Source organism: Neomonachus schauinslandi, chromosome 5 (assembly GCF_002201575.2).
Source record: "Neomonachus schauinslandi chromosome 5, ASM220157v2, whole genome shotgun sequence".
NCBI classification, from domain to species: Eukaryota; Metazoa; Chordata; class Mammalia; order Carnivora; family Phocidae; genus Neomonachus; species Neomonachus schauinslandi.
Genome location: NC_058407.1, coordinates 96,664,169 through 96,679,214, shown reverse-complemented (window position 1 = coordinate 96,679,214; position 15,046 = coordinate 96,664,169). Strand labels below are relative to the sequence as shown.

At 53.9% G+C, this 15,046-nt stretch overlaps 1 protein-coding gene across 1 annotated transcript; it reads right to left on the bottom strand.

Moving 5' to 3' along the window:
- Window positions 1-64: 64 nt before the first annotated feature.
- Window positions 65-12,776, bottom strand: TNFRSF1A (TNF receptor superfamily member 1A). Its single transcript, XM_021690556.2, has 10 exons — window positions 12,284-12,776; window positions 4,856-5,009; window positions 4,484-4,612; window positions 4,113-4,262; window positions 3,807-3,885; window positions 2,122-2,195; window positions 1,888-1,995; window positions 1,555-1,583; window positions 1,102-1,378; window positions 65-949 (listed from the first exon to the last, which is right to left on the bottom strand). The coding sequence occupies exons 1-10, from the start codon at window positions 12,320-12,322 to the stop codon at window positions 633-635; spliced, it is 1,356 nt and encodes a 451-aa protein (XP_021546231.1). The 5' UTR covers window positions 12,323-12,776; the 3' UTR covers window positions 65-632.
- Between the last annotated feature and the right edge of the window lie 2,270 nt (window positions 12,777-15,046).

Below are 15,046 nucleotides of genomic sequence, written 5' to 3'. Positions count from 1 at the left end.
ATCAGGAGCGGGTCTCTGCCCCGGCCTCCCACACCCACCACTCAGAAGGACCACCCCCTCCAGGAGCAGAGCTTTAATTCCAGAGTTTTAGTGTATTTACAAAAGTCCACAGCTCCAGCTGGCAGCCCCATTGTTCTGTGCTCACCCCTGCCTTCGGACAGGTCAGCTCACTCTGTGCTTGTCCAAACAGGGGGCAGAGGAGTGCCCAGTTTCTATTAGTGTAACATAATTGATACAAAAATTGCTTATCTACTGTGAAAAAGGCCCAGGGACCAACCAGAGGCCCCTAAGCTGCCTTGTTTGGTTCTCCAAACCCAAAATGGGCGGTGTCTCTGCAGCCACAAGCTTGGGCTCCTGGCACACTCAGCCACTCTCAGGATCACACACACACACACACACAGAGACGCCTGTCACACACACAAGGCTGAGCCTCTGGCAGTGCTCCGGCAGCTGAGAAAATCTATGTACACTGAGAGAGTAGCACCAAGTAGGTGGCTGACAGCCATGCCTGCCCTTCCAAGGCCCCTGTCCAGAAAAAAGGGTCCGAAGGGCATTTTGCACGGTCTTTCCAGGCAGCCCCGCCAGAAGGCATCGGTCCTCAGGGCAGGCCCCTGCCGGGGCGGGGCGTGGCCTCATCGCAGGAGGCGGGGCGCCGGCGAGACGGAGGCGGGGGCGCACAGCGCCTCCTCGATGTCCTCCAGGCAGCCGAGGAGGTCCATGTCGCGGAGCACGCGGCCCAGCAGCTCCAGCGTGGCCTCGCGCCGCGGCGTACGCCGCCGCCAGGCCGCCAGCATGCTGTAGTGCGCCTCCCGCAGGCAGCGCCCGTTCTGCAGCTCCAGCCGCTCGATCTCGTGCTCGCTCAGCCCCAGCCGCCGCACGAACTCCTTCCAGCGCGACGGGGGCACGCCGTCCACCACGGCATACAGCGTCACCGGGTCCGCTGGGTCGGCTGCGGGGAAGCCGGCGGTGAGCTTCCAGCGGCGGCGGCGGTGCCCCGGCCCGCCCCCCTGCGCCCCGTGCCCCGCCCCTGCCCCCGCCCACTCCCCGTCCGCGCACGCGCTCTTTAGGAGCCCCGCCCACCTGCTCCGTCTAGGAACTCACCTTCTGGGCGCTGAGTGTGGGTGCTGTCCTCCCACTTCTGAGCAGGGGTGGGGATGGGGGTGGACGCTGGAGCCGCGGTGAGGATGGGGCCGGCCTCCTGGTAGGGTGAGGCCATCTCTCCAGAGACTGATGCAGCCCTGAACTTAGACCAGTCACTAGGGGTGAAGACGGACCTGGGGCTGAAGGTGGGGTTGGGGATGGGACTGAAGCCCGTGGTGGGACTGAAGCTCGGGGTGGGACTGAAACCTGCAACCGAGGCCAGGGTCTCAGGCTCCCCCTAAAAGAGAGAAGGCACAGCATTAGCAGAGGAGAGGAAAAACAGCCCCAACCCTCTTTACTCTGGAAGGGGGTGGGACTAGAGGGAGTTAGGGGTGGCCGAGGGTCATTTGGGTATCACAAGATTATAATGGACCATCAGGGAAGATTGGGGGTAGGTTCCTAGTTTCATCTTACCTCCTTTGTAGGTGTCGATTTCCCACAAACTGAGAAAAAAGAAACAAAGCGTCACAAATTTCACTTCTCTCTCTCAGCCCTGGCACCCATACTGGGGCTGGCCGTGGGGACTTGTGGTGACATGCTTCGGGGCCAAAGTGGCCCCGGGGACAAGAGAACTACTGATGCAGTGTGACCTCTCACAAGCCATCAGGGCCGCCTCCTGCCGACGGGGTTCTCGGCAGCAAACGAAGGGGACACTCCTCATTTCCCTCAGTGCTGGTCCATCTTGCCCACTCACCCTCCTCCCACATCCCCGCCAGTATGCTTTCCCCTCCCAAAGGCCCCACTCACCAATGGAGAAGAACCTGGGCTTCTGCCATTGGTAGCGGCACATTACACCGATGAAGGATAAAACGCAAATGCCAAAGAAGATCACCAGGGGCAACAGCACTGCAGTACCTGGAGACAAGGCAGACTGTGGTCAGAGGAGGCGATAGCAGGAGGCAGCAGGGCTGGCTGGGTAGGTGGAAGGGCAAGGATTAGGACAGGGCAGGTGAGCATGGGAACTGGGTGATGTGTCCTCACCTGGGTCCTGAGGGACCTTAACCGTTTCCACGGGGGGTAGACACCACTTCGTGCACTCTGTGTTTTTCTTACAGCTAAAAGAAGAGACAGCACAGGTGAATAGGGGCCCTCCCATAAGAAGAAGATGGGGGGTGGGGGGGAGAGACAAAGAAAAAGAAAAAAAACTCCACCTCATTGCAAATTCTTTGCTTTACGAATATTTTAGCTCTCTCTTGATATAATGGAAATTAAACCTCTCCTGGGAAATTAAAACTTTCCTGATGCAGAGGAATGAAACCCCAGTTAATCACAAAATCATTTAATTTTAGAACTGGTCTTGAGGAGGCTGTGTAGAAAAAAATTAAAAGCGGTGAGAGGCAGGGCATGAATTCCAGCCCATTCATTGGCTAGCAGCGTGAAATCCAAGCAAGTCATTTAACCTGTAAGCCTCAGCTGGCCCATCCACAAAATAAGGTTCTTACCCACCTGCCAGAATTGAGGAGTTAAGTGAGATCAGTCTGCCTGACATATAGTAAGTGCTCAGTAAATGGTATTGGTCACTGAATCGTTTTACTGATGAGAATCCCATGGTAAAGAGAGGCTGGAGAGCTTTTTCTTGAGATAACACTGCTAGTGACAATCACTGACTTTGAGAGAGGGGTTAAACATGCATGTGAAAAATTTTAAAATACATATTGTTGGGGGCAGCCAGAGAGCACTCTAGAACAAGCGCATCTTCCCCCATCGGGAGTTGTCACTGGCAGCGTGGAGTGATGAGAACCCCATGGGGGGCTAGAAGGAACTCAGGGGAAGGTGAATGCTCAGCAGGAATCTGAAAGCAGGAAGAGGCACTTTTGCCCACCTCACAAGCTCATGGTGAGAACCTCATGGAATGAGTGTGAAAACTCTTTGAAGCAGCAGAGCGGACTTAGTAGAAAAAGAAAAATAGTTCGGTGTCAGACACTTTGTAGCCATACAACTTGCCAAGTGGATGTCATTAGCCTTACTTTAAAGGTGAGAAAACTAAGGCTCCGAGATGTTAAGTAACTTGCCCAAGGTCACACAGCCCAAGTGGCTCGGCTGAGATTTAAACCCAGGTCAGTTGAACTTTAGAGCCCTCAGAGTTCCTTCTTTGCAAGCAAGTGTGCAAGACCAGGCTCCGTGGAGCCAAAAGAGGAGGCCTGAACAGAGACTGGGGAAGAAATACCATACTGCAGCAAAGATGCCATCGAAAGTAAGAAGCATCATTATTTACATACTACATACACACACACACATACACGCACACACACACACACGGAGCTGCCAGGTAAATCATGATACATCATCAATTGTTAGATGCAGTCTGATTTCAGAGATGTGAAAATGCGCATCCTAGAATCGATGAACTGTAGTAGGCCCTGTCACCCCACAATCCAAATGTCTGAATTAAAAGAACTGCAAGTCCATGAAGTATGAGCTCTATTCCCGGAGACTTCTTCAGATTTTAGGAGCAAGCCCCCCCCGTGGTTGGGAGGGGGGTGTGGGAGGAAGAACTGTCTGGTGTTTTGACACTAAGTGTCAACCACTCAAACAGCCAGTAAGAGCCAGAGCATCCTGGGGTGTCTCCCTTGCCCTGCTGGTGGCTCTCACCGGCAGCCACCGCACCCCACCTCAAGCCCCCTCCCCACCCAATCCGGTGCCCAGCAGATGGCAGAGATACTCACTGAACACAAGAGACGCATTCATTCTCTCTTAGAAAGAAGCCCGCGTGGCAGGTGCACACGGTGTTCTGTCTCTCCTTGCCTGTGGGGAGAGATGCAGCACAGCTAGGGGAGAACTGCCCTGCACCCCAAGGATCACGGGGAAAGCCAGGAGGGGCAGGAGAGTGCAGGTGGTCCCACAGACTTCGGGAGTGGGAAGGAGGGGAAGTGTTGCATCAGGGAGCGGGGGCAGAGAAGCAGAGAGCTTCCTCCTGAGCCGGGGCCACCCTGGGGCAGGGAGGGGGCCGGGGTCGGGAGAGCCATGCTCACAGGAGATCTGCACCGTGCCATTGGGGCAGAGGCTGCAGTTCACGCACTGGAAAAGGGTTTCACTCCAGTAATGCCCGTACTGGTTCTCCCGGCAGCCGCACACAGTGTCCCGGTACACGGTGCAAGGAGAAATCTCCACTTGGTTCATTTCTGGACAGGGGAGGAGAGGGGGTGTGAGCCCCTGCCCCACTGTAGCGTGTGTGTCTTTCTCTGCACACACGTCCCCACCCATGCACTCACCCGTGCACGCGCATTCCCGCCCTCACCCACCAGCAGAGGTCTGTCCACCCTCACGGGGACAGGCGCGCACACTGCTCTAACCGAGCCAACTGGCGCTCTGTTTAGAGCCCTTGCCGCCTCCTGAGATTCACCTTTTCGGCATTTGGAGCAGCTGAGGCACTGTCTGAGGTGGTTCTCGGAAGCTGTGAAGGTGCCATTTTCACATTCCCTGCAGTCCGTGTCCAGCCCTAGGCCGGGACAGTCATTATACAGGTAGGTCCCTGTGAAGGGGTGGCAGGGTTAGAGCTCAAGGAAAGAGCCCCATGCTAGAGAGAACAGCCAGGGCCACCCTCCTCCCCAAGTCTCTAACAGAGGAAAGAAGGGAGAAAATCCCAGCCCAGGAGAGGCAGCAAAGTTAGGAGACTGGAGGTGAGAGACCCCTAGGTTCTAGAACCTCTGGAAAAGGCAAAGGAAGAAGCAGGACCGCATAACTGAGCAGGTTCACTGTTACCGCATTCTCCTACCTTTGTGGCACTTTGTACAGCAAATGGAATTATCTCGAGGGTGAATATATTTTCCTTGGGGACACAGAATAGCTCTCTTCTCCCGGTCCCTGAGGTGAGGGACCAGTGCCGTAACCCTTAAGGGGTATATTTCCACCAACAGAGCCAGGAGCACCTGGGGAAGAATCAGACAGAGGAGATCCCATCAGGAAAGGGTTGGTGGGAGCCTTAGAGGTAGCAAGTCCAAAGCCTTCCCAGCTCAAGTCCTTTCTCAGTGGAACATTCTCCCCAGGCCAGGCCACTCCCGCTCACACTCAATGTTCTTTCTCTAAGCTTAGATGGCTGGCCCCATGTGATCCAGTGCTTAATTCTTCCCTAGTTGTTCTATGGACTAATTTTTGTCCCTCCAAGTCAAGGCTATAGACCCCAAGCCTGGGCTCTATTTTATCCTTCTTTCCCCATAGCAGCTAATAGTGCTGGACACGGGGCAGGTGTTTAAGGCATGTTTTTTTGATTGAGAACTGGCAGGTTACCTCAATTATGGCCTTTCCTTCCAACAAGGAGCCCTAAGGATTGGGGTGGTGTTTCTCCATCCGGGTGCTATGTTCATAGTGTATTCACTTTGTGAACATTCACAGAGGTGAACAGTTAGGATCTGTGCACTTTCCTGGATTGTGTTATACCAGCAAAAAGGTTTTTTATAAAATCGGATTGGTGTGGAAGTAAGTGATGTTTCTGTGGGCACCATTCCTGGGGAGTGGGCAGAAGCAAAAGGAAGAATTTCTTTATAAATCTCTATCAGAACCTCACTTACGATTTTGTCCTCAGACTCCAGGCCACATCCCCTTCTACCACCAAATCTGCACAAAGGCCCCAGGCTGGCCAGGGCAAATGGGGAGGGGAGTAAAAGGGAAAGTTGTGGGTCAGGAAAGAGGTTGGTGACTGACGAAGTTTAGGGGCAGGCATGCCCCTAAATGTGGAGAAACGCATGTAGGTTACACGCAACTAGAGCTGGCCAGAGGCTGGTGTCCGGCTCAAAGGACCATCAAGTCTAGAGCTGAGGGCGGCTCAGGGAGTCCTGCAGCTGTCTGCACACCAGGGCATGCTGGGAGGCATGTTTTACAGACTCGGGGCAAGCCCAGGGCAACTGAATCATCTGCTCAGTTCTGGCTGCAGAGCCGGGGACAGCAAAGCCAGGAGTGTGTGGAGCTCCAACCCAGACTTTGCCCCTTGATCTCCTGTCAGCCTCATTCCGGCTTTCCCTGGGTCTCGATTTGGTTTTCCCTCTGCTATAAGCGCCACTTTATGTAAAGATAAGAGGATGTCCTCAAAGTATGTTAAACACTGGGGAGAAACAGATCACAGAAACCCCAGTCTGGGACAGGAGGGCATCACAGCCCACAGCCCAGTAGGCAGGCAGGTGGGCAGGTGGGCAGGTCATGCTCTGAGGCACCCTCTGGGGGACGCCGCAGCCTGGAAGCTGGAGCCTCAGCCTCAAACAGAAGCCACCCTGATAAACACAGCAGCAAAACCCCCCCACCCCCACCCCCCGCAGGGCTGGGCTCCCCTACTCAAAGGGCAGCACCCTCCTTGGCCCACTCCGGAACTATCTCCCCTGAACAAGACTGGGGCGTCCAGGGCAACAGGAAGAGTTTGGGGTGGTTATGGGAAGACCTTCCCAATCCTGAAAGTGTGGTTCCTTTGCCTGAAGAAGAGCTCCCAGCACCTAAGTTTACTGGCACTTGAAATTCCATGTGGGCCCGTCCACCCCCTACCCCCAGGAAGAAAGACAACCAGCAGAGACAGAGTCAGGGAGAAAAAGTAGGGGCTCCAGTCCCGGGACAGCCTTGGTGGCGGGCTTTTCAGAGCCCACTGGCCTGTGAGGTATAAGCTTCCTGGGGAGCAAGCGAGGGAGGGAGAGAGGCTTTCTCAAGCCTAGTGTCTCTCTCCCTCTCCAGCACTTTGGGGGTTAAGTCAGATCCGGGAAAGGGAAATCTTTTCCCAGCAGCTCCGCCCAGTGACTCAGGCCAGGGAGGGAGGGCATCTAGGGGAAGGGAGAGAGAATCAGCAGCTTCCCCAGCTCCTCAAGGGTCATGAGTCAGCACAAAGATTGAGGGACCAGCCAGCCATTAAGACCCCATGTGAGCCCTTCCTCCTGTGGGCCAGGCTCTGCCTCCAATCCCCACTAGGAGTACGCTTCCTCCCCCGCCCCCTCCTCCTCAAAAGAGCCAGGCAAAGGACCCCTGTCCCACTGGGCCCACAGATTTCAGGAAATGGCTCCCTCTCCCATTCCATCCCAAAGGGAAGTCTCCTCAACCCCTGGCTTCCTCCCATCGGGTCACTACCCACCCCTCCCTGAGGGGCCTCTCAGCTCCTTCCCGCCCCTCAGCATCCTTCCTTTAGACCAGGCCCCACCCTGGCTCCTCCTCCCCATTCAACCAGTCCCCAGCCGACAGGCCTTTTCCCTGGGTTCTCACAGGAGCCCCCTGACACTCCCCAGTTCCTTCCAAAAGAAAGCAAACCAAGGCTGCCCTCCCACCCGGGGTTCACTGCATTCCCACAGCCTGGCTGGTTCTGGCCAGTGGGGTTGGGGTTGGGGACCTCCCTGAGGTCCCCAAACAACCCTTAGGAAATAAGGCCAGTTCTGAGTCTCCACAGCCCGCCCCCCCCAACCAAGTCCACTGGCAGCACAGGAAACATTCCAGAGCCCTGAACGCCCACGTCCAGGAGTGAGGAAGCAGGCGAGAAGAGATGTAAGACAGCCAGCCCCTATTTCCCAGGGTTCTCATAGCCTCCAGCAGCGCCCCAGACAGCCCTCTCTGACCCCTAGTAGCCAGGGCCTCAGGCCCCCACCACTGGGTACCGTTTGCTGGCACCAGCTGGCTCCAGGGAGCAGGTCCTCAGCAGCTGTATGTTGCAGCTAAATTAGGAGGTAAGCAAGCTCTGCACCCCAAGACCCTAGCCAGCCTGCACCTGTCATCTGGAGCAGGGGAAAGGCGGAAGCTGGGAGGTGCCTGAGGAGAGATAGTTGAGGGGGTGGCCCAGCATCCCTCCAACTCCCCCACAACTTCCGCCTGGGGAGACTTTAAAGTGTGACTTCCTGTGCTGGGGCTGCAAAGGGGGCGGAGAAGCCAGAGAAGTGGAGAGAGCGACCCTGTGGTCTAACCCTGACCCAGCACCTCACAACCTTCACTGTGTCCTTCCCCTGCATTAATTTGTTCATTAAATTAAAACGTGTTTGTTCTTTGAATGTCAAAATCTTTGGGGAGCTTACAACAGCTTCTCCTCCAAGAGCTCAGTCACGATCCCACCTCCGTCCCCTGAAGCCCTCCATTAACGCCACTTCCTCCACTCAAGCTCATTAGATGGTCAGCCCCCTGTGAACCTCAATACCATGAATTAACTATATCTACTTCGGGCTCTTATTATAATATAATTATCCTGGGTGAGTAGATATGATCTCCCCAAACAGATCATAAACTCTATGAGATGAGCGATCAGAGAGAGTGTATGGTCAGAGATGGTGTATTATCCTCCTGGGTATCTTCTCAGCTCCCAAAACAAGAGGAGCAAAATAAGTATAGACTGATTGGCCGATCTAACAACTCATCTGTGCTCCACTCCAGTTGAAGCCAATGCTTCCTTCCCAGAGAGGGAAGTAGAGAGTCAGTGCCCCCTTGTAAGAATACACTTATCTCCAGGGGAGAGTTCTCAAACCATGCCCACTCCTTCACACACACACACACACACACACACACACATGCACACACTCCCCCACTGGAGAGTCTGACGAGTGTTCCTCTCCTTTTGAGCATCACTGGTGACTGAATGCAGCCCATATGAATGATACGAAGGCAGATAAGAATTGGAGAAGCCCTGCTCTAGCCTGTTAGGTGCGCACTTCACCTGGCTGTTCCAGAACCCTTAACATGCCCCCCCACACTCAACGGATCCATCTCCTGGTCTAGACAAATGTCACACCACCAACTTCTCCGCACCAGTGCCGAGAGCTCTGCTACCCTTCTCTCCTCCAGGCCTCCCTGTCCCGATCCTGCGGCCACTGGGTCTGTCGGTTCATCTTGCCAGTCCTTCTTCAGTGATCTCAGTCTTGTCCATACCCATGGGTTGCCTCATATTTGGATTATTGCAACTGTCTTCTAGCGGACTGTCCAGCCACCAGCCTCTTTCCTGCTCCGATCCATCCTACACACTCCTTTATCTGTGTTCACGCTTCAGCCTGTAGCCACATGTGTGGGAATCATCTTCTCCAGAACCTGACCTGGAACATCATTTCCACAGGTCACTCTTTCCCTGAATGAGTACTTGCAGAGGTCCCTCACTGCTATTCTGAACACGTTCCCAGGCATCATAGGCCCTCAGAGAACTGTTTCTGAATGAATGAATGAATGAATGAATTCCTCTACCTGGGACCACATTCAAGATTCTCTCTTCATCCCCTCCCCCACTCCCTCTAATTTTCTCATTCTCATTTCTTCTTGCTCCTTCCACTCCAGCCAAGGCGTTCTCCTTCCTGCCACCGCCACTCCCAACACAAAATCCCACCTCTCCCTTCCCCTACTCTCCCTCCAACCAGTCTACCTTCTTTCTAGCCACCTGCCAGTCAGTGACTTCGAATCTCAGCCCCAAATCCACTTTTCTATGAGGTTTTCCCTTCCTCATTCCATCTGACCAATGCCTGTTCCTTGATTCATGCAACAAAGAGTTAGGGAGCACCATCTAGGCACCAGGTCCCATTCAGCTGCTAGGGGTCTATAGCAAATACACTGCTCATGCTGTCCAGTTCTCAGCTGGGTCAGAGACAGTCCCTTGTAGGCTCTTCGGTCTAGGCAGGGAGTGCTCCTGGAGCACTGAAGCCAGAGTTGAGGCAGTTGGATGATGCTCATTCCCTTCCCTGGTTCTGCCTCCCATCGGTGTTCTAGGACACTACATCAAAACACTTTTGTGGGTATTCCCTCCCCCCCACCCCGACTGTTCTGAAACCACTTTTCTGCTGCAGGCTGTCTTGGCTCCCAGACTGTAAGCTCTTTGAGAACAGCAAAATCCTATGAGCTTTGTCACAGTCTCTCCAGTATTCTTCCCCACTATCCCCACACACACAGCATACTCCTGTGCTCAGTATTGCCCACTGAATGGTGAGCAATTGAAAAGCTCAGACACCTCGAAAGCCTTCTGTTTCCCTTCCGGCTTCCCAGTCACACTCCCACAGGGGCTGGATGCTCCACCCCAGCCCCCTCTATCTGTTCAGACTACCCATGCCCTCTGTTTTCCAAACACAGTAGCCACCAAGCAATCACTACCAATACTACTAATACTAACAAGACAAACCTAACATTTATGAATGCTTTCTATTTGCTATACTTTATTTCTCTACTAGAATGTAGACTCCATGGGGGCAGCGATTTTGTTCACTGCTGTCATCCCAGCACTTAAAATAATGTCTAGCACAGACCCAGCACTTGCTAAGTTGAATACTTAACCCACAGCTGACCCTTGAACAACGCAGAGGTTAGGAGCTCCAGCCCCCCACTTAATGAAAAATCCATGTATAACTTTGAATCCCCCAAAACGTAACGACTCATAGCCTACTGTTACTGGAAGCCCTACCAATAGCAGAAACAATTGATTAACACACATTCTGTATGTTATGTGTAGTATATACCATATTCTTACAATCAAATAGACCAGAGAAATGAAAATGTTATTAACAAAATCATAAAAAGAAAATACATTTACAGTACTGTATTTCATGGAAAAAGTCTGCACTTAAGTGGACCTGCGTGGTTCAAACCCATGTTGTTCAAGGGTCAACTGTATATCAATCTATTTAATCTTCAAAATGACATTATGAGGTAATGTTTATTACATACGTTTTAGAGATAAAGAAACTAAGACATGGAAGGTTCTGTAGCCTGCCCAGGTTCAGGCAACTAGTTGGTGAGGGAGCCAGGATTTGAATCTAAGCGATCTACCCCTAAAGAGAGAAAAGAAGTAAGAACAGGCAGCTGGAGGGGGGCGGAGGGAGCCTGGGAGAAGGACAGTCTTGAGAGAAGTCAAGAGACGGGGCTGGGGAAACAGGAGGTGGGACAATGAGAAGAACAGTGAGGCCCAGATGGAGAGAGGTGCTGCCTGGGGAATCAGGGTCTAGAAATGTGGACTCCAGCAGAAAAGAGAGGGAGAGGGAGGAACCAGAGAGAAAAAGTTTCTTTTCTTCTTTTTTATTTATTTATTTATTTTTAATTATGTTTAGTTAGCCACCGTATAGTACATCATTAGTTTTTGATGTAGTGTTCAATGATTTATTAGAGAAAAAGTTTCAAAAAAGGAGACCGTTGTGGGGAAACTGACAGAAAAGGAAGGAATGCTTAGGAGAGACAGCACAAGACCCAGAGGAGAGGACAGTGGGGATGTAGGCCAGGAAAGGGCAGAGACCTAGAAGAAACTGGCCAGCGCACGCCGGGAAAATCCACCCCAGTAGGTGGGAGACAGGGGCTCAGAGTATGGCAGAGGGTGACTCCAAGACAAGCAGGGAGATCAAGGATACATTGAAACGAGGCTGAGGCACAAGAAAGGGACATTTTCCAGTGACGAAAACAACTTTCTACTAACTTCCCCAAACCCAGCTGTAAAAGAAGAAACCAAGACATTGTTGTTTAGGCCTGTGGGAAGGGGGCTGGAAGGCTGGCACAGGGACGGAGACAAGGCACCAGGTGGAGGTGGTGCTGGTTGTCCAACAGAAGCCACCCATCTAGAAGCTGAGCCAGAGGCAGAGGGTGAGGAATGCCTCCAGATGGGCGTCCTGGCCCTGGGGAGAACACTGGGGACGCTCTCCATGGGGTTGCCCTGCCCCTACCCAGTTCCCACTCTACTCCCAAATACCCCCCTCTACACAGGCACACACACACACAGCATCCCACACTTCCCCACCAACCCATGTCCATTCCCGGACTCAGTTTCCCCCTTCACTAGCATCCAAATCCTTCCCTCTGCCAGGGTTTGCTCAGCCGGGGCCCACCGGCAGCCTCCCCTCTCCCAGCCCCACACACACCGGCTGGCCAGCCCACCAGAGGACAGAACTCTGAATCATCGGGACTCCGAGGCCTGAATGTCCTTCTTCCACTCCTTCACTTACTCTCCAGAATCTGCCCCACCCTCGGGATCACCTGCCCCCACATTCCCGGCCACCGCCTGGCCCCAGCAAACTTCCTTGGCTGTCCTCGACTTCTCTTTCACTGTCCCCCTGGCCTCCGACTCAGGGCCGGCGGCCGAATGGGGAACCCGAACGTCTGGCCGCGTTTGAAGTGGGGCCACGCCGGCCCGAGGCACCCCCGGGAGGCTGGGGCGAGGGCCCACTCCTGCGGGGCGGCGCCCTCCTCTCCCCTGCCCCTCACCCCTCCCCCCAGCCCTCTCGGCCCTGGTCGCGGGGCTCACCAGTGGCAGCAGCGGGCCAGGCACGGTGGGGAGGCCCATGTCCGGCCAGCTGTGGCCTCTCACTCCCCCATCAGGGCTCAGGCAGTGGCGGCGGCGGCGGCGGCGGCGGCGGCGGCGGAGTCCGGGATGCGCGGGCCCGGCAGGTCCCGAGAGGAGCCCGGGGCCGTGGGCAGGGGAGCTGAGGTGGAGACCGGGGTGAAGATCACGGCTCGGTCGCGGGCCGGGACCTCCAACCCCAAAGGCCAGAGCTGGAGCCCGAGTCCTGAGAACTGGGAGAAAATTAAAGCCGAGAGGAGCGAGGAGGTGGGAGGGCAAGGAGAGTGGCAGATGGGGTGTTGCAACTGCGGGACAGGAAGAGCCTGGGGGCGGAGAAGGGAGGAGGCGGGAGGAGGGGGCGAAGGGCTGTAACCCTTTGGAGCTCAGTCAGAGGCGCCCGAGTCCCGGACCTGGCGGCCTCGGGCCCCCAACCCACCAATCCGACCCCTCCCGAGCCAACGCCGAGGTGCATAAGCCCCTCCCTCCTCACTCACCCCGTCACCCGACCTTTCCCACGTGAACAGTAATAAACCGACTCAGGGCTCTGGAGTCAAACTCACTGGGTTCCAGTTCAGAAGGCTCTATTTTTTGGCTGGCTGGTCCTGGACCAACAACCTACACGCTGTGAGTCTGTTTTCCAATTTGCTACGGGGAGAGAACCTAGTTCGGGAGGGGGGGTGGGGGTGGGGGCTGTAAAGGTTTTACTGAGACGGGACAGGTTGAGGGTCTGACCCATGACAGGTACTCAGTGTTCCTTAGTAGCTCTTCCCTTGCCCCGGAGTTCTCCACTGACATCCTGATCTCCCACTTTCTTGGGTATTTATCCCTCCAACCCAGACTCAGAGTGAACCCTCACCGTAGTTTTCTGTCCTGCCTGGGGCCCTGACACCCTCCCCCGACTCGGGTGCTCATCCACTCTACCTGGCTGGGGGCCCCAGCTGCTGATCCTGGCTCTGCCACAAAAAATCGGGGACCTGAGGCAAAGCCTCCACCGAGCCTCATTTACTAAGTGAAAGTAACATTGCCTGGCCCACCTACATGGGGAAAATGATGTCATGAGGATAAATGAGATCATACCTGTGAAAATGCTTTGGAAATTATAGATATCTCGATCACATTTTACCAGTACATTCTCAGTGCCCCTCTCCCATATATTCTGATATATAAATCCAAATTGACCTGAGACATAATCTACCACAGCCCTCTGTTGTATAGATAAGAAAACTGAGGCCTGGAGACACACAAGGCATGTTCTCTGCACAGCCAGCTGAAACCTCTGAGCCCCAACTTCAGTCCAAGGGCCTGTTTTGCTATTATAGACAACACTACCACTTTTCTATCTGTCCCATTGAGTCAAACACCACACTCTGGGTATTTCAGGCCACCCCCTTTGTGCAGGCTATATCCCAGATGAGTCCCACAACAAGGGTACAACGTTCACCCACATATCCTCTGGGCACAATGACTTTCAGGTCCCCCAGCCGCTGAGGTTGCTAGAAATGCAGGGAGACCGGAGAGGTCTCTGTGACTTGGAATCAGAGCGTCTGGCCCCTTCTCCCCTGAATCTACCATCTGACCCCACCTCTTGGACTCCAGCCTCCCTGGCTCTCCCTGGCCTCCCCTCTTTGATCCCAAGGGCGGGGCATCTGTAGGTGAAAATGGAGCTCAGATGCCCCCCACCCCTGGCTGACTTCACCCCATTTTCCAGCTTCTGAAAAAAGAAGTGTTTACCATATATTAAGCATTCAATAAGTGGTAGCAATGTTAGGAGTTGCACAATGAACAGTATTCCCAATTAATAACAACTTTAATGTCCTATTTTTAATGTTACAAGGAATTTTTAATAGTCTGTGCCAACTGTCAAAGCCATTATACATAGCCTGACACAAAAAGAGAGTTTCTTTCATTGTTTAGGATAAATGTGTATTTACTTTAAATTTTGAAAAATGTGGTATTAAATTGTTCAATAAAATTCTGTCTCAAAAAGATGGTGAGAGGTGGGTGCTGGTAGGAATAGGAAAGGCTAGTCTCATGGAGGAGGTGAGAATGTGGCCATGACCCCTCCAGGGGAAGAAGAAATAATGGTGAGGGAGGGAATGGCAGAGATGGAGAAATAGGAGAGGGGTGAACTAGGGGATGACAGAATTGGCTGTTAGGGCTTGTGGAGCAACAGATGAAGAAGAAAGAGCACAGACCCCCCTCTCCCCTGCCACGTCACACACACACACACACACACACCCCACACAGCAGCCGAGTGATGGAAAGGACACTGGACTCCAAGTCTGGGTGACTTGGGTTCTAGCCCCAGCCCTGTCATCTGACTCCATGTCTCACAGGGAGACAGGATGGGTCATAGCAGGAGATCTGGCTGGTTCTGTAAGAATTAGGAGCTTGGGCAAGTCACGTCACCTGCCAACCTCCTCAATAAGGAAAAGAAGGCAACCTAAAGCCTTTCTTCTCTGACATCCATTCTGACTCCTAACCCTGGGGTCCAAGGGTATGTATAGATAAGACATAAACAGCTCAGGGTGGAAATGCAGTGGGCCGCGAGAAACTCCAGTGTGGGCTGTTGAGGGGTGGGGGGGTGGGGAGGAGCTGATTGAGCTTGTCCACAACAGAGCCAGCTTCGTCCTGCAGCCAGAGGAGAGGGGCTGGGGACCGGGAGAAGCAAGGCCCAGAGAGCAGACAAGGACAGGCTGAACCTGAGGGCTCGGACCGAGGAGACTG